Consider the following 18,754-nt stretch of genomic DNA (forward strand, 5'->3'; position numbering starts at 1 on the left):
ACAAGTTTATTGTATCGAGCAATTCAATACCAAATTTTCAAAACGACTTATATGCTTTTGTAAACAAAGATTCGACGAACCTGATTGAACTTCCACTCAAACCAACACCATCAACAGGCAACAGAAGCCTTCACCTACTTGTTGATGAGTTGGATTGCGTGGGAGTGGCATCAGATCAAACCCAAATCGAGGTCAAATCGACGATTGATTCTTTGTTTACAAAAGCAGATAAGTCGTTTTGAAAAGTTGGTATTGAATTGGTGTCAAGCCAATTAGCCATTAGGCCATATGAGCAAAAAGAACCAAAAAGTGAAAAACAAGAAGTTCTTCCTTCACCTTACCCCTTCTTCCTTCACCCTTATTGTTTCTTACTTCTTTATCTTTCTTATTTTTTTCTTTTTTCCCTTTTTTCTTCTTCTTTCTTCTTTGTTACTTCCTTCTTGCTTATTCCTGCTTGTTTCTCGATTATTTCTTCTTTCTCCCTTTTTCTTCCTTACTTTATCTTTATTTCGTCTTCTTTCTTTTTGCTTCATCCTTTTTTTCTTCTTCCTTGTTTCTCTTTTTTCTTTCTTCTTCGCGGTTCCTTCTTCCTTTCTTCTTCCTCATTCCCTCTTCCTTATTCCTTCTTGCTCCTTTCTTATTCCTTTGTCCTTCTTCCTCCTCCCCTTGTTCTTCATCCTTCTTCTTTTTTCCTTCTTCTTTCTTCTTTCTTCCTTTTTTCGTCTTCTTTCTTCCTTTTTCTTTCTGATTTCTTTCTTTCTCCTTATTCCGAATACCTTCTTGCTTCTTCCTTCTTCGTTTGTCTTTCTTCCTTATTCTTTCTTGCCTCACGCTTCTTCTGTTCTACTTCTTCTTCACTTCGCACTATTCACTTCTCACTCCCCACTTTTCATTTAACCTAATGACCGTTCGGCCTAAAAACTTTCAGCCTTACGATCCAGCATAGGAGCAATTAGCTTTATCTAAAGCAAATTTCTGAATCAATTTAATTTAAATTAGGGTACATGCTCCAATAGTGGAGGAACTAAGCACGTTCTAACACTATTCATTTTCCCATAATATTATCGAATATCATTTGACTTACCTTTAATATGCATATTTGAAAGTTCTCCGCTTCTGTTTTAATAAATAAAATGTTTCTGGTGGAAGAGAATTCATTTTTCAAGCCTAAAATTACAACTCCAATTACTGGTACAATGTTCCAATAGTTGCGATATTTCTTAATTTGCGTTCCTATAGTTTCGAATCCCATAGTTTTCCAATGGGACTCGCAAATATAGGAACACTACCGCAACTATTGGTGTATAGACGAAAACAAAACAAAACAAGCAGCACAAATTGTTTCACTACTGAACATTTCACTGTGTTGCAACTATTCGGAAAGAAACAATCTTTGCGTATGTGCCATCAAATATAACTGTCTTGCAATCTAAAAAGTGCAAGAGGTGGAGCCTACGGAAACATCCTTCGATTCCAGTAAAATTACAATAATGTTTCAAAATACTATAGCGGAAAAAATTAAATAAAAATATAAAACTAGATTCGATTTGTGGATCTTGTGATTGATAGTCCTTCACTCTACCACAGCACCATTCAACACTTCGAAGGGACTGCATGTTGACTCACCATAAAAACCATACGATTATGAAGTTTTGTACTCGGGTTTCCTGTTACTTGATTGCACCATCACAGGAAAAAAATGTGAGTTGTCAAAACGTTGAAGGATGCTAAATTAAACATGAAGACACATTTAACATATCTGCAACTGAATTTAAACAAACAGTTACATGGTAAAAAATATGCAACTTAATGATTTTGTTTCGTGTTTGCAACATGAAGTGCAGTATTCTTTGTTTGTTTGTTTCCAAATGTCAAACACGTACTGCATTGCAATTTTAATGAAACATTGATCACAATTCGAACGTTTTTGACATCTTGATGCAACTTTTTCGTGCTTTGATGTTTTCCAATGCCTTTAATGAAACTGAATAGAAACAAGGTGCTTTTAGGAAGATGTTGCGTGTGCTACTTGGGAGGAACACCCACGACTATCGGAACTTTTACCCTATTATGATCCTTGTATCCTTATATCCTTATAAATATATAAGGATACAAACAGTGGTCATTTTCTGTATTTCATATTCATAATCAATTCATAATTCAATATTCATAATCAATATTCATAATCAATTTCATAATCAATTCGAACTGGAAATAAAAAGAGATCGTAGTGCCTGGAACGAACAAACCGTTTTTTCCCGGTCAAACATAGAACAATGGTTTGATTTATCAGAACTCGTCCAATAACGAATCCTGTGGTTATAAATCTACATCGGCTTTCAGCTTTTGTATGCTACAAAATATAATTATGCAAACTAATTGTCAACTAAATGAATAGGAAGTCATAGATGAACGACAACAATCACATGTAGTGAATCACGCTCATCCGCAAACAATCCAATCCATGACGATTCCCGCTTAATCAATTCCAAACCCATAATTGGTGGCAATCAGAACACATCAGATTCCCATTCCTCTTCAATACTCCGAATCAAACTTCCCTTCGCCTCCGTCCGATCGCCTCCTTCCCTTTCCTCTAGCAGATTTAATTGCCGCATGGTAGGAAAGTTTTTCGTTCAAGCATTCGGCCGTGATTGATTACAGCTTTGCCATGCTTTCTCCTCTCACTCTTATTCATTCCTTTTAATCAACATCACAACTGGAAACAGTTGTATACAAACAGCCCAGCTCGTCCACAGAACAACTTTTCAAACTGTTTCCCTCGGCGCCCCCGCCCCACGTGGAAAGTGCTACACCAAGGACATGGACGTTTTCCTTCAAAGACAGGGGGTCCGGTTGATGGAGAGCATTTTGGGCCTCCCTTTTTGGGGGTTGGTAACCTGTGCGTTTCCGGACGAGTTGTAATTTGGGTACGCGTCCAAAACCGTCCGAGCCGTTTCGGTCACTTTGATAGTGCGACGACCGTATCCGAAACGATGATGACCAGGGTAAGACGGTTTGACGATGGTTACGATGTGGACACCGTCGGTTTAAGATTAGATTACCATGTTAGCTAGCAGAAGATTGATGCGGCGACATGGTGGGAGCATTTCAGCGAAGGACCACGACACTTTGCTGTCGAATGAATGGTTATGAATGGTATTTGTGTGACTTTCAACCGATTTGGAAGTTTCTTAGCCATTGAAGTTTGAGGGTTGAGTTTTAAACTTTCAAATGTAGTGAAGTGGGTAAAACTAGAAAAAAGAATACAAAACTTTTTTCACACCTTCCTGACTGATTGAGTGGCAAGCTGTTTTGATGGGACTAAGGCCAATGAGTGCACAATAATTATAATGGATAAATGATTTGTCCGGTTAACGCCAATAAATATCACATAGTAGAAACGTTCTCAACTTTATGAAATGAAACACACGGAGTCAACAGAATATAAAATGATGAGCCAAAAATGCAAGACGAAATCAGTTCCACTGGTTCAGGGGGCACGGAACTCTTTGATTTATCGCCTTAAGTTCCTTATTCTGCACAATTTCTAACGAAGACAATACAAAAAACTATATTTATTGAACGGCTACTCATTCTTGCAATTATTACAACGAGTTTTTTTTTATTTATCCGACGTTTCGACACGGGGATTGCGTCGTCGGGTAAATAAAAAACTCTGAGTAGCCGTTCAATAGATATAATTAAAACGTACAGTCGACTCATAATCAGTAAAAAACAAATAACTTATAAATAGTTTAAAAATGAAGTTAAAATCTTATTCTCATGGTTGCATAAAAATAGCAAGTAAACTAAAACAAGCATAGAATGAAAATTTAACAATGAACAACACATGATGAAAATTTCGGATTTCAAGTCAAAATGTCACTCACGTCTGACTCCATGATCGATGAGATGACAAGGCATCTAGATGAGCAAAAGGAACACGATAAATGGTGACCAACGGACACATAACAGCTGACGTGGAATAAATTATCCGTCCAAATAAATGTTCGTGAAAAAAAACTGAACAAACCAGGAAAGGTATTTTCAAGGAAGGAAGAAAACATAAAAAGGGCGCAATGTAGAGTAAAAAATCATAAGGGTTGTGTACAAGACACGACCGCCCGACGTAAACTACGTAAAACAGTTTGGTGAAATGAAGAATCTAGTGCCAGTGCAAGAATACATATTTGCAGCAGCTCTCTACAATACGCGCTCGTTATTCTGCTACGAACGGCAACGTAATTCTGCTACGACGTCGTACTTTGAACAAATTCGTCTCGCCTCAATTTTCCTATGTTTAAAATGCTGTCCATGAGAAGAATCGATTAATTACCAATAATGCATATTTCGAATCACTAACGACCACACAACCCACGCCATAGGCTGGAATAACAAAACCAAATAAGAATCATCCATGCAAATACATATTTGTAGCATCTCCCTCCGACGCGCGCTCGTGATTCTGCTACGGACGCCAGGCAACTTTATGCCGTCTCCAAGCGGTTAATTTGCACTTTGAAAAAATTTCGCCTCGCCTCAATCTTCCTTTGTATAGAATGGAGGCCCCGAAAAAAACCGATTTTCCAATATCTCATATGTATTTGGAGTAAAATTTGCTCAGCAACTCCGCCGATGCTTAGAGATTTCGTAAAATCTCGATTAATCGATTAGTAACTAATCTATTACTCTCGATTCTTGACGATTATTAAATCGATTCATCGTTGAGTAGTAATCGAATCAAAATTAATCGATTATCATAACGATGCATCGATTAATTGAAGTAATCGAAATCGAATAGTTGTCGTAAAATCCCGATTGATCGATTACTCTCGATTCTCGTCGATTATTGGGAAGTAATCGATTAAAAATTAATCGATTATCACAAATAATCGATTAATCAAAGTAATCGATTAATTTTCGGCATCTCTACCGATGCTGGGACCGCTCTCGGCGATATTTCAAATGCAACGCCACGCGCGCGGGGAAAGCATTTTTCTTATAATCAATAAAGATGGCCCATTAGTCCCGCCTCTTTGTTGTCCGGTATGACTGCAAATATTGTGTACCCGTCTCACACTTACTAAAGGGGCGTGGCTACAGGTTTAACTTTATTGATTACAAGAAAGCAGCTCTTCCGCGCTCGCGAGCCATTTCGTTCGAGATGTCGCGAAAAGCAGATCGTAGTCCCACCATCGGCTTCGGCGGAGCTGCTACCGGAAATCATTCTCATCGATGGTGTGGTTCATGCGGTCGTTCGCGCTCAGATTAAATTTTCTTGTCTGAAGTACTAATGATTGGCAACCATCAGAGAAAGTAGCTCTTAAGTCACAACTTGAGGCGAGATGAATTTTGTTCAAAGTAAAACTTAATTGCTTGGTGTTGGCAGATTGTTTTCCATCGGTAGCAGAATCACAAGCGCGCGTTATAAAAAGACGCTGCCGAAAATTATTCGCGTGGATAGCAGTAACAGTCAAGTGAAATTTCCCCTCAAGATTATAATTCTAGTAGGTAGCCTGCTACTTGTTTAAGGTTTTATTTCCATCCATGCGAATACATATTTGCAGCTTCTCCTTCTGACGCGCGCTCGGACCGGCAGTAATGCTATGATTCCGCTACCGATACCAAACAATTATGCTTTGTTATATGAAAAAAGTTCGTTTTATATCAACTTTCTCAATCACTTATCAATCACTGAATCATTGTTTAAAATTAAATCCACAGCAAGAAGAGTAGTTAAGTGCTAGACAAACATCATATAATTGAGCTCAGAATCACGCTAGAATATTTAACTGAAAAATTTTCTAGTTCCTAGCGGTTACACTATAGACAAATTATTTCAACTTAACCTTCCTCCCAAACATAATGGTGCATTAAAAGATTCGATTCATTTCCAATTATGTGCCTCACCAACAACAACTACTGGACTGCGCGACAGCCATCTGATGATTCGGCCCTACGCACGCCGTTAATTGCCAGATCCAAAAATGCTGCTTGTAACACGGATGTAAAGATGTACTGCTGTTGCCACGACCGCCACAACTATCGAACAAAAAATTTTCATCCGCACCACCACAGCCGTTGTCCCTAGGACCGCTTCTGGACGCCTTGGTCCGCTTTCCATGAAATGCAGAATGAAAATGACGCGCGCACGCGAAACACGGGGCTTTTTATACACAGGAAAAACGAAGCAATAGATCAAAAGGCTGGTACCTTACTGCAATCTGATGTCCGTGTTGGGGATTTATGAACGGGATTGATTGTTTCTGAATTTTTCACCCGATTTGGAAAGAAATAGCATTTTCAATAGTTTGCCGTTGATAATGAATAGTTTTAATACAATTAGCAAATTGGTGGAAAGTTTCCGAATCTATTAATAACAAAATCTCGAAAATCTGTCGAAAGGTAAAGTCGCCATTACCGTTTGAAATCTTACATGATTTCGTGACGGTCCCCAATTTGAAAATTTTAATTTTGCACCCTGTATCCGAGGCTTCCTTTTAGACGTAGTTAACGTCAAAATGCGCGAACAAAAAACACGTCCGTACGTGCTGCTGTCTCGAACTGGAATGGGCCACGCGCGCGCGGGAGAGCAGTTTTCTTATAATCAATAAAGATGGCTCATTAGTCCCGCCTATTTGTTTTCCGGTATGACTGCAAATATTGTGTAACCGTCACACACTCACCAAAAAGGCGTGGCTACAGGTTCAACTTTATTGATTACAAGAAAGCAGCTCTTCCGCGCGCGCGAGCCATTTCGTTCGAGATGTTGCGAAGAGCAGACCGTGGCACCACCTTCGGCATCGGCGAAGCTGCTACCGGAAATTTTAGTCCCGGCGATGGTGTGGGTCGCGCGGTCGTCGTCATTAACATTAGCAGTGCTCAGATTAAATTTTCTTCTATGAAGTAGGGGGAATGACGGCTTTGGCAGGTTTTGTTCTATTGTCAGGGGGTTTTTGCTGGCCAAATTTTATGAAATTTGGCTACAATATTCTTTGATATGCAAAGAATGTTTAGGCCAAATTTAAGCATAATTAGTTACAGAAAACCCCCTTACAATAATAGAACAAAACCTGCCAAATCCGTAATTTCCCCTACTAACGATTGGCTACCATCAATGAAAGTAGCTCTTAAGTCTCAACTTGAGGCGAGATGAATTTTGATCAAAGTAAAACTTAATTGCTTGGTGATGGCAGATTGTTTGCCGTCGGTTGTTGAATCACGAGATCACGATTCAGAGAAAGACATTATTTTAGTAGATAGCCATCCATGCGAATACATTTTGCAGCTTCTCCGTTTGACGTGCGCTCGTGATTCTACATACATACAGAAAACATACGATGATTAAACTCATGCATGAGTTTTAGGTGCTGAAATGCCACGCGCGCGCGGAGAGAGGTTTTCTTATAATCAATAAAGATGGCTCATTAGTCCCGCCTCATTGTTGTCCGGTATGACTGCAAATATTGTGTAATTGTAACCGTCACACACCCCCCAAAGGGGCGTGGCTACAGGTTCAACTTTATTGATTACAAGAAAGCAGCTCTTCCGCGCGCGCGAGCCATTTCGTTCGAGATGTCGCGGTGAGCAGACGAGCAGACCGTGGTACCACCTTCGGCATCGGCGGAGCTCCTACCGGAAATTTTATTCCCGGCGATGGTGTGGGTCGCGCGGTCGTCGTCATCAACATTAGCAGCGTTCAGATTAAATTTTCTTGTCCGAAAAAGGGGGAATGACGGCTTTGGCAGGTTTCGTTCTATTATTGTTCGGGGGGTTTTTGTTGACCAAATTTTATGAAATTTGGCCACAATATTCTTTGATGTGCTATGATATGATATGATATTTGAAATGAGGTACTAACGATCGGCTACCATCAATGAAAGTGGCTCATGGGAGCGTCCACAAATTACGTAACGCTTAAAGGGGGTTTGGGCGAAGTGTGACGACCCATACATAATTTTTAGATGCTTCATACAACAAGTGTGACATAAGGGGAGAGGGGTTGAAAATGCCCAATTTTTGCGTTACGTAATTAAAATATCTTCCGTTAAGGTGACTCGGGGAGGCACTACACACCGTGTTATTTTTCCTATCTTTTGTCTATTTCTAACATTGTCACCTCGTAATTTTGGAGTGGCGTATTTCGGTTTTCAGTTGTTTGATGTAACTGTAAATGTATCAGCATGTAGATTGCGAGTAAGCACGCGCCAGTGATACTTTTTCAAAATCATATTTGTTGTAGAAAAAAAATTAAGCATTAATGATAATGAATAGTATCAATAGAATTGGCAAATTGCTGAAGGGTTTACGAATCGATTGATAAGCAAATGTCGAAAATAAGATAAAGACGCTATTAGCGTTTGAAATCTATCCTAATTTTTGTGACAGTCTCGAATTTGGAAATTTCCGTTTTAAGCCCTGTATCTGAGTCTTCCCCTTAGACGTAGTTTACGTCAAAAAATCTGTAGCAAGCATCAATACTGACGCCATACAATTTTCTTCAGTAATAATGCGATTCAATTGTTTGCATGGTCTTCTTCCGATACTTGCTTGGGATTCAACTACCGACGTTAGCGTTGCGCTTTGAATAAAGTTCATCTCGGAACCGATTTCTTTTTCAATCATCAACAGGAAAAATACAAAATTAGAGTCTCGCGGGAAAATTTCATGTTGTGCCGACAACATCCAAATCGTTGCAAACTCCACATTAGTGAATAAATTGCTGTAGCAATCTTCCGATGACAGCATATTCTCGGACCGGCACTAATGCTATGATTCCGCTACCGATGCCAAACAATTATGCTTTGTTCTATGAAGAAAGTTCGTCTAATATCAACATTCTCAATCACTAAAATCATATAACTCAGAATTACGCTAGAAAATTTCACCGAAGAATTGCACTTGCACTTTAGGAAAATTATTTCAACTTAACCTTCCTCCCAAATATAATGATGGTCCTGAAAAGAACCGATTAATTGCCACTTATGTGCCTTATTAACAGCAGCCACTGGGCTGCGCGACCGCCATCCGATGATTCGACTCAACGAACGCCGTCGATTGCCAGATCCGCCGAAGATGGGACACGGATGAAAATGATGTGCTGCTGCTTCCACGACCGCCACCACCACCGACCGAAAAAAAATCATCCGCTGAGACAGCCGTTGTCACTGGGACCGCTTCTGGACGCCCTGGTCCGTTCTCCGTGACATCCAGAATGAAAATGACGCGCGCACGCGAAACACGGGGCTTTTTATACACAGGAAAACGAAGCAGTGTATCAAAAGGCCCGTACCTTACTGCAATCTGATGTCCGTGTTGGGGATTTATGAACGGAATTGAATTTTTCACCCGGTTTGGAAAGAAACAACATTTTCAATAATTTAACGTTGATAATCAATAGTATCAATATAATTGGCAAATTGCTGGAGAGTTTCTGAATCGATTGATAAGCAAATCTCGAAAATCCATCGAAAGATAAAGACGCTACTAGCGTTTGAAATCTATCCTAATTTCGTGACGGTCTCGAATTTGGAAATTTCGGTTTTACACCCTGTATCTGAGTCTTCCCCTTAGACGTAGTTTACGTCAAAAATGAGAGTCATTCAGAGCGGAAATAGAAGACGAAAAAGACCATCGGCGAACCCTGGTTGATAAAGAGATAAGGCATTTAATTAAACGATTCATTTGCATTTGTACAAACGTAACCTTTTCAAGCTGGAACGCAAAAGGTCCGTTTTCTTTTGGGTATTACGTTGATAGATGAGCATTGCCGTGTACAACAGCGGCTACGATTAATATAATTATGTGATGTAATCGTACCTGTCCCTTCGTAGTTGCTAATTTCTCTTCATAATATGCCACAGGTTGGAAGGTTTTCGGGTACACTGTTTTATGGATTGATATCGATTTATTTCGTTTAAAAAAATATGTCAACCTGTTTCACAGCTCCTGTTAATTGCTTTCAAAATGAGTTGAAAGAGTGTCGCGTTTTTTTATTTTTTTTTTAAAATAAAATTCAAATATCTTCAACACAAGATTGTGCTGTGTGCACTTTCATGCCCTCATAACATCCAATCATGAATTGTTCAACGTAAAACATCCCTAACATGTCCCAAGGATTGGCATGACTTTTCATGTACATTCCTTCTCTACCAATTGACACTTTTCAACTTAACGCCAAAAAACCGAAACAATATTCAAGAAATCCACGTTCAAATATTTAACCATTTCCTTCCACGGATGGGCAGCGGTCGCCTATCCAAACAACCTTCGTTTCGAAAGCAACCGTGCCCATTCAGACAGCAGTGGGGAGATGCAAATTTGTAACCGTTGCCGTTGACAGGAGAGCATACTTACAGAAGACGTTCAGCTTGATCGAGGTTTCCTTCGTCCCCCGCTTGACCAGCTCGTTTACGGCCCGACAGGTGAGTGTTCGGCCGTGGTCATCCCTCGTCGGTGTGATACTCAGCAGCGAAGTGGTGCTGTTTCCGTTTTCGGACGTCTGAAAGAAAAAAAAAGAAAAGAAAATTAAGATAAGGTGTGCACAATGAGAAGGCATAAATTCGCGGAAAAATAAATGTTCTAAACACCGTTGTAGGTATGTTTTATCAAGATTTTATGAAACTGATGGTTTTAAATACGACTACAAAACCGTACATGTTATTTGATATTATGGCTCATAATTGTGTCAATTTTGCGAATAAATTCCCAATTGAAGATATTTTGAGAATTTTATTCTCTCCAATGGCAGGTATGAAGTGTCTCTAGTTATCGCTTGAAACTACTCGCTAAAAATAAGTTCCCCTACCGATTGTACTGATATTTTAATGACTCACTTCACGTCAGATACTCCACCAAGAAACAGTCCAAGAACTAATCCGGTCAACGTTGGATTCCACTCAGCGTACGAAAACCGCATGTTCATTAATCGTCCCAATAATTAGTAATCGATTTTAAGACAGGTTGCGAATCTTTAGTCATGATCGTTAAACTTCTTTGAGGGCATCACTGAAATCTCGCTTAACTTTTCAAAAGGACCTAAGTAACATTTTTTTCATGAATTAATTTGAATACTGCAATCAATAGCTTTCATGTTGTTCTGTTGATTGCGCTATTCAAATTAATTCATGAAAAAAATGTTACTTAGGACCTTTTGAAAAGTTAAGCGAGAAATGTGCAGTGCAACATAGTAGCCTGAATTTGTGTGTGCTATCTTTCGCGCCACAAGCAGCAATGTTGCCTGTTGATGAGTTATGCAATTAGCTCCAGAAAATCACGGTATAGATTAAATTCGATTACTAATTATTGGAACGATTAATTGAAATGCGGTTTTCACTAAGTGAAAGCTGTTGAGTATTCCTTTAAGCTATGTAGGTTTTCTTTTAACATGCGTTTGATGGGGAAGCGTCATTAACAGAATAATGAAAAAATAAATTTCCCCATACTAATTTGCATGCAAACTTGAAACGGCTTGTGCTAAATCAGTTTTAATCCAAATCATCTCAAATTTTGAGAGGACACTCAGAACATGGTAAAGAATCAGATGAGCACTGTGGAGCAAAATCGATTTTTTGAACCACCCTAGTGGTCACGGAGAGCGCACAGAACAATGGCGTTGTTAGCGGTCCTAGCATCGATGGCGGTGGTTTCTGCATCAGTACCGGTTTAGTGGCAAACCAGTGAGTGACGCCAAAGGCACTCCAGTGAAAATTTCTTGCATGGTTCTGGATCTGGTTTTGTTGCAGGGCCAATATATTGGACCATCATTCTATACAAGGGAAGGTTGTTGTGTGAAGAATTTTGTCCAAAGTGCAAATTAATCGCTTTGCGACGTCATAAAGTTACCGTCCGTAGCAGAATCATGAGCTCGCGTCAGGACGAGAGGCTGCAAAAAAGTATTTGCATGGTTGGAAGTGAAACCAAAAGCAAGTAGCAGACCAGTTACTAACATTAAAATCATGAGAGGAAATTTCACTTGACTGTTACTGCTGCTATTCATGCGAATAATTTTCTACAGCGTCTATCTCTGACGGGCGCTCGCGATTCCACTACCGACGGAAACTATTTGCCATCACCAAGAGAATCATTTAAACTTTGATCAAAATTCGTCTCACCAGATTCTGATTTTATGTTTATTAGATTTCAATCACCAACAAAAAAAAACGACGGAAAGTGTTGATTAAGTGATTGGAAAGGCGCATGCTTAAAATTAAATTGGTTATTTTAATGGCCACATAGGACACAATTTTGTGTGCCTGATGAAAAATCTTTAGGTGGCTTCGGTCCTTAAAAAACTAAAGAACTGTCGAAAATCGAAAAGTCCAAAATAATTCTTTTTGCTAGAATAGGTTCTTTTCAATCAATTCGAACAATGAATAAAAATCAAATCGGGAATAAAGATAGACCAGTTCTAATCCGCTTCATTTCTCTTAGCGACACCAAGCTAAATGTAACTCGCGTGTTGTTGGCATGTGAGGAATTCTTTCTATATAATTAGATGTACTTTGATTTCCTCCACCAGCGCTTCCGCTTGCTGTTTTTTACAACTGCTGCTAACTGCTTCCTTTTTTCCAGCTTACGACCAGCCATTTCTCAAGAAGAAAACGCGTCTGATCGCTTCGAAATGTTCAACAAATCAACACGCGAGCAGGAGAATGCTTTGTTAGTATCAAATAAACCAGAAGCTCCACCCATACAATAATAACATTTACTAAGGGGAGGGATTCCGGCAATGGACGATGAGAAAGTCATGCCTCCATTAGATGTTAAAGCGCTTCCCTACCACAAACATCAAAATTGAGGGACAAAGTGTCGATGGAGACAATTTCCTTTTAGATCCCCAATGCGCAGGAGCTTTTGAGCGTTTAAAGAGTTTCGGTCTACTGAGTAGAAAATAAGTGAGAAATTATTTAAAAATTTGTGCCAAATCATAGATTTGAAGCATTTGGGCAAAACTACTCTGCCCAATTCATTCAAGATTGATACGCTGTGTATTTGATTGTATTTGGTTGCTTATCAAACACAATTATTATGACATAAGAAAATCTCTCTTAATCTCGATTGCGATATCCCTAATTGCTGTCGGAGAAAGTTATTCCACCCAGGGTTGCCAAATGAAAATCTGTATTTTTTAACCAAAAAATCTTTTCATCTGTATTTCGTACTCCAAAAATCTGTATCGAAATCTGTATCGAATTGTTACTACCGCCATTCTTTAACGTCTATCAATCAATTGAAAAAATCATAGAATGTTGTATTACGGCGCTTTTCTCAACATAACATTCACCTGGAAAATTTAACTATGTGATTTTTCTGGGAAAAAAATAAAAAATCACACAAATATTACTGAAAGTCACAAGACACATAAAAAGATGTTAAAATTTCCCTTAACAGCTATTAACAAGTTATGTGACGTAAAATTGACGCAACGTCTGACCCCCTCTCTCTCTCCCTTTAGCTTTATGTACTTTGAGAATATTTCTAATAGCAAAGTGATTTTTACTTGCAACATTTCAAATCTTGCGTGTAAAATAAAATAACAACCGGTGTGTATTTTGTTTAAGTTTAGTAAATTACGAAACCATTATCAGCTCGAGTCGCAAAAACGTAATATAAGTCATCCGACATACCGTTTTGTTTCTCATTCGCAGATGATGCATCACTTTACTTTTATGGCGAAAACCTTTTGCCACAGACAACAGACATAACACTTTTAACATTTACTTATAAAATTTATCGTCGTACGAACACTAACGACATCTGTTGCTTTCATTCAGTGGCTGTAGCGAGCAAATGTCAAACTCGAGCAAATCTGATGCGGGCACCACGAGTGATCGATTGGCCAACTAATGATTATTTAAATTGACCAGTAAATCAGTGAACGATGAAAAGTATAATGTCTGTTTGTCTTTGCTATTGCTATATGTCATAATGTGTACGAAACGAGGCCGCACTTTTTTGAGTTCACCACATTAAAATTAAGGAACTGTCAGACTGTGCAAGAAATAAAAAAATATGTAATCGCGTTTATGAAACATTTAAAAATTATATTGGATATTATACGGTTCTGGTAAATACAAATTTAAAATATCTGTACACACAGATCGTGATTGAAAAAATCTGTATATCTGTATTACAGATTCTGTGTTCGAAAACTAGTAAAAAATCTGTATAAATACAGATTATTCTGTATTTTTGGCAACCCTGATTCCACCTGGAGCTTTCTGGTTTCAGCGTTACGGTAGTTATTGTATTATTGTGCATCAACGTCGGAGCAGTTATCTTAATGCGATATCAGGGAAGTGCCTTCCACTCAAGGCAGGGATTTTCAAGACGGAATGGATTTGCAGTACAACACCAATCGAAATAAATTCTTTTAAAGAAAAGAAAATTCTGAAGGAAGATAAAGATCAAACTAAATATGACGTGAATATTCCACAATCTACATGTTTGATCAAACTGTATCTCAGATATTCTTTAACCATAAGGGAGGAGGTTCGGTTGTGGGCACCGTTCGGTTATGGGCCCCCCTATGTATCTTTTGACAGATAAGAGATGCTGTCATTCTGACAACCGTCATTTGTTTGCTATAATAGCATGATGTTTTGTGCTCAATATCAAACCGGATGGGCATCTCTACTTCGAACTAGAAACAAATAAATTTTTCGTACAAGAAAAACAACACGAAAGTTTTTTTTGGCCTTTTTCAAAGTGTCATAAATTAAAGGATTTAATTCAAAAAGTGAGTTCTAATGCGTATTTACACAGTAAATTTAATCTATTTTGAGGCCCAATGTCGATTGCCATCAAAATTTTAGCGCGAATTTTTTTTTCTTCTCGTTCCAAAAAGGCTGCGAAATTCGGTTATGGGCACCCTCATTTTATTGATAAATCATTCAATATCGTTTTACTTGTCCCTTAACTTATTTTTAATAACGTTTTAAGGCAGTTTTGATAATTAGTTTGACATAATTGTTCGAAATAATGAGTTTATTTAATAATTATGTTCTTTGGGCCTGTCTAGTCATTATACACACACTTTTTGGAACAAAGCGTTGACTGATTTACTTGCAACAAGTTGCATTCGACGGGAATGCTTTCCCATTGTTTCCTATTGAAAATTGGTCAGATCGGACTATGGGACCAAAATTTATGGCCAAAATATTGTTTTTTGAAATGAACGGGAAAGGCACTATTGCCGCTAAGGTGATAAATCAGGATTTTTTTGACTGTGATGCATACCAATAAAACGTAAATCATTTCTTATGTGATTTTTTCAACATCCTCCTTAATGCACCGAGGGAGGCATCATCACTGCTAGGTGAATTGATTTCAGTTTTTTTAGCGTCTCCTGGCTTTTAGAATGAATAAACTATTCCTTGTCTTTAAACCTGGGTGGTTTTTATTCATGCTTCTTTATTTTTAGCTAAGTTTTCAAGGGTGCCCACAACCGAACCACGAAATGAAAATGTCCAAAAATGTCAAATTTTCTAAATTGTCAATATTTTTTTCTAAATTGATGAAATCATATTAATTTCTTTGCTAGTACTAAGGTTATAAGTTTAGCTTTCGATTGCTATGCAAATGTCGACATAAGATCAATCAGGGCCAAAGTTATGGACTAAACACAAAAGGGTGCCCACAACCGAACCTCCTCCCCTACTTATATTTTAACCAGACATCGTGCACGCGTACAAAAAATGATGAGATTGAGCCAAGATTGCTACGCTCACATAAAATTTGGAGCACACTTAACTTTCACCGAGGTTCATACCGAGATAGGATTTTCGGTAATTTATTTTGCCGGCCTCGATGGAAAGAAATAAATGTGTGGATTTCGGCCGAATGATTTGTTGACCAAATGGCATATTTGGCCAAAACACTTTTGGCCTCTAGCCGCCTTCGACCAAATGGCTTTCGGACGAACGGCCATTTTCCCATTTCTGTAGTAGCGTTGGGAAATAACAGGTCGGAATCTTCACGTTTGATAGAAAATCGATTATTTTAGTCAAACGGTTCCAGCGTTCCAAAACTTGAACACTAGGAGAATTCTGACTTCTTCACTCTGGCGGGTGGAAAAGCTCACTTTGTCCGAACTTGAAGAACACAGCATTCCGAGAACTCGCACTATTGGTTGACCAGGTTCTCGGCGCTTTTAAGGCTCCCCAGACCTACGCGATTTCATCGCCGCGACGGCGACAACTAGTCGCCGCGATTCGGTCGCTGCAAGCAATGCTCTATTTACGCTCCCATACCAACGGCGACAAAATCGCTGTCGCTAAGCGATAGAATCGCGTTGCGACTGTCGCATCGCGTGTGTTTGGTGGAACCTTTAAGGTTCCCCCAAACACACCCGACGCGACAGTGGCTGACTCTCCATAACCTCTGAGGGTAGAACTTTGCACTTGAAAATTTGGTTGGAAAATAAAACGAAAATACAGGACAAAAGACATGAATAGTTGTCGTTCACGATGGGGAATCCCCATCGACAAACTTTGATCGGGTGGTCAACTATGGATGTACGGATAACCAGGAACCCGATGGTTAGAACGCGCTGTTCTTCGGATTAGAATTGCGGTAGCCAGATTGGAAACCCGAGCGCCTAGCATCTATTTATAAAACCAACAAAAAAGGAAAACTTTGCAAAGCGGAGAATTTCAGCCGAAAAGTATTCGGAGTGGACGATTTACGCAATAAACTGATCAAAAAGTCGAACAGTCGAATAAAAGAAAAGATCGCAGAACGCCTGGCTAACTCTGTGAGAGACTGTCTTCATATTTCAAATTTTCAAAACGACTTATCTGCTTTTGTAAACAAAGATTCAAACGCCGATTTGTCGCATCTGAGAGCACTCCCACGCAAACCAACATCATCAACAGGCAGCCGAAGTCTTCGCCTATGTGTTGATGACTAAAATAACCAAAATACGTGAAGTTAAACGATTTACAATGATATGGAAATGCTAATATCATTTTTCAACTTAGACGTACATGTTCATGATAGAATTAGAGGCGAAAGTATAGAATTGATAGTTCCGTTAGGATATGGCAGGCATGAATTTTTGCCTTTCTCGTACAACTAAGTTGTACCGAAAGGCTATCATTTCACTCCAAAATCAAACTTTTGATAGAAGTCCCGGAGACCCATAGTGTTATATACCATTCGACTCAGCTCGATGAGCTGAACAAATGTCTGTCTGTCCGTGTGTGTGTGTATGTGTGTGCGTGTGTGTGTGCACAAAATGCCATAAAAAACATTAGCCAAATTTTCACATAGAAACTCTTAACCGATTTTCTTGCAACAAGTTGCATCCGACAGAGACTAAAACGCTGTTGATCACTATTGAGTTTCATAATAATTGCAAATTGCAAAAATAGATAATATTAAAATAGTGATGAGGCATAGTCACATAGAACAATAATGTGTTATGAAAAATGCTTTGCATCTATGAATATTTTATCCGTGGCTTCCCATTAAGAGTTTCATCGTACTATAAAGATGCTCGTGTTGCACGCATTTAGGCGTAAGTATGCTCTTCGTTCAGTTTCATAGTAAGTACTATGAAATTGTCCGAAAGTCAAAATTCGAACATAGGAAATTCGAGAAACTTTTGGCAGCGCCATCTGTCGTTTACTAGTGTAAATTTTCTATCATAACATTAGACGGTGTAACTGTTTTGCCTTTCTTGTACATCATCGAGGTGTAAGCGTAAAGGCTACATTTATTACCTTTTTGCGCGAGAAAGGCGCCATCACCGCTAGGTGGATTAATCTGGGTTTTTTTTATAGAAATCGATTTGAAAGCGAGCGGAGGCCATCACAAATATTGCCCTCCGCTCCGCTCCGGAAGCTAGCGAAGGTACTAATTGAAGCTTGGGGAGAGTATGCTGACAATCTCTCTTAGTGCCATATAAATCATTTCCAGTGACCATGTTATTTGTCCTGTCCAGCCTTGATAACATTTAAATAAAACTGCTTCCGGCTTTGACCGCTATGAGATGAGGGCTGAAAAACGTTCCTTGGTCGTTTGATACTTCGAGAACCTTGACGTGTTTGCGGTTTGGGATCGGCTGCCAATTAATTCATATACTGCGACCTTTATATAACGGTCTCTCCGTTGCACACATACCGCGAACATTTTTGATCTAATTTTGGATAATTTAACTCACTTGAAAAATAAGCTTGGCCAAATTCATCAACATGGGCTGCGAAATGGTGAGTTGACATCCGGGAAGGGGCGCCTAACATAGCTCTGGTCCTCACAAGTTCCAATACTCACGCTTCCACGGGTCTTCCGATGACAATTGACCGCCAGCTAAGGGTTGCGTACTGCGTACTGCGTTGCGGCTCTGTTGAACTTCTATAAAAAGCTACATGTGTCCCCAAGCAGGCCCTATCAAAGCGACCGTGTGCCGCTCAAAGCGCACTAGCCTAGTCCTGGTGTTGGGTAGGACTTTAAACAAATTTGACCCGACTGATCGAACGTCTGTCCACCAAGGAGGTGCGGCTCCAACAGCGTCTGTTCTGGCATCCAGCGGCTGAGTATGAAATGCTATTCCCCGGAAGCTGTACCTAAGATGGCAGCCCCATCCCGGTGGATAGGAACCTTGGGCCAACAACCTACTGTTCCCAAAACATCAATTTGTTCGAGAATCCGATAATGAAAGAATACGGACTGATTTTACGGCGACGACTCTTAGCGCGAAACAACGGACACGAATAGGAACATGGAACGTTTTAACCCTAGCCCAGCA

At 39.3% G+C, this 18,754-nt stretch overlaps 1 protein-coding gene across 1 annotated transcript in view; it reads right to left on the reverse strand.

Moving 5' to 3' along the window:
- LOC134227305 (contactin-4) overlaps window positions 1-18,754 on the reverse strand; it is a 1,204,188-nt gene that overhangs the window by 431,607 nt on the left and 753,827 nt on the right. The window contains exon 9 of the mRNA XM_062708688.1: window positions 10,360-10,504. Within this exon, the coding sequence (XP_062564672.1) occupies window positions 10,360-10,504 (145 nt within the window). The remainder of the gene's footprint in view (window positions 1-10,359; window positions 10,505-18,754) is intronic.

The sequence above is a fragment of the Armigeres subalbatus genome, chromosome 3 (genome assembly GCF_024139115.2).
Source record: "Armigeres subalbatus isolate Guangzhou_Male chromosome 3, GZ_Asu_2, whole genome shotgun sequence".
Classification (NCBI taxonomy): domain Eukaryota; kingdom Metazoa; phylum Arthropoda; class Insecta; order Diptera; family Culicidae; genus Armigeres; species Armigeres subalbatus.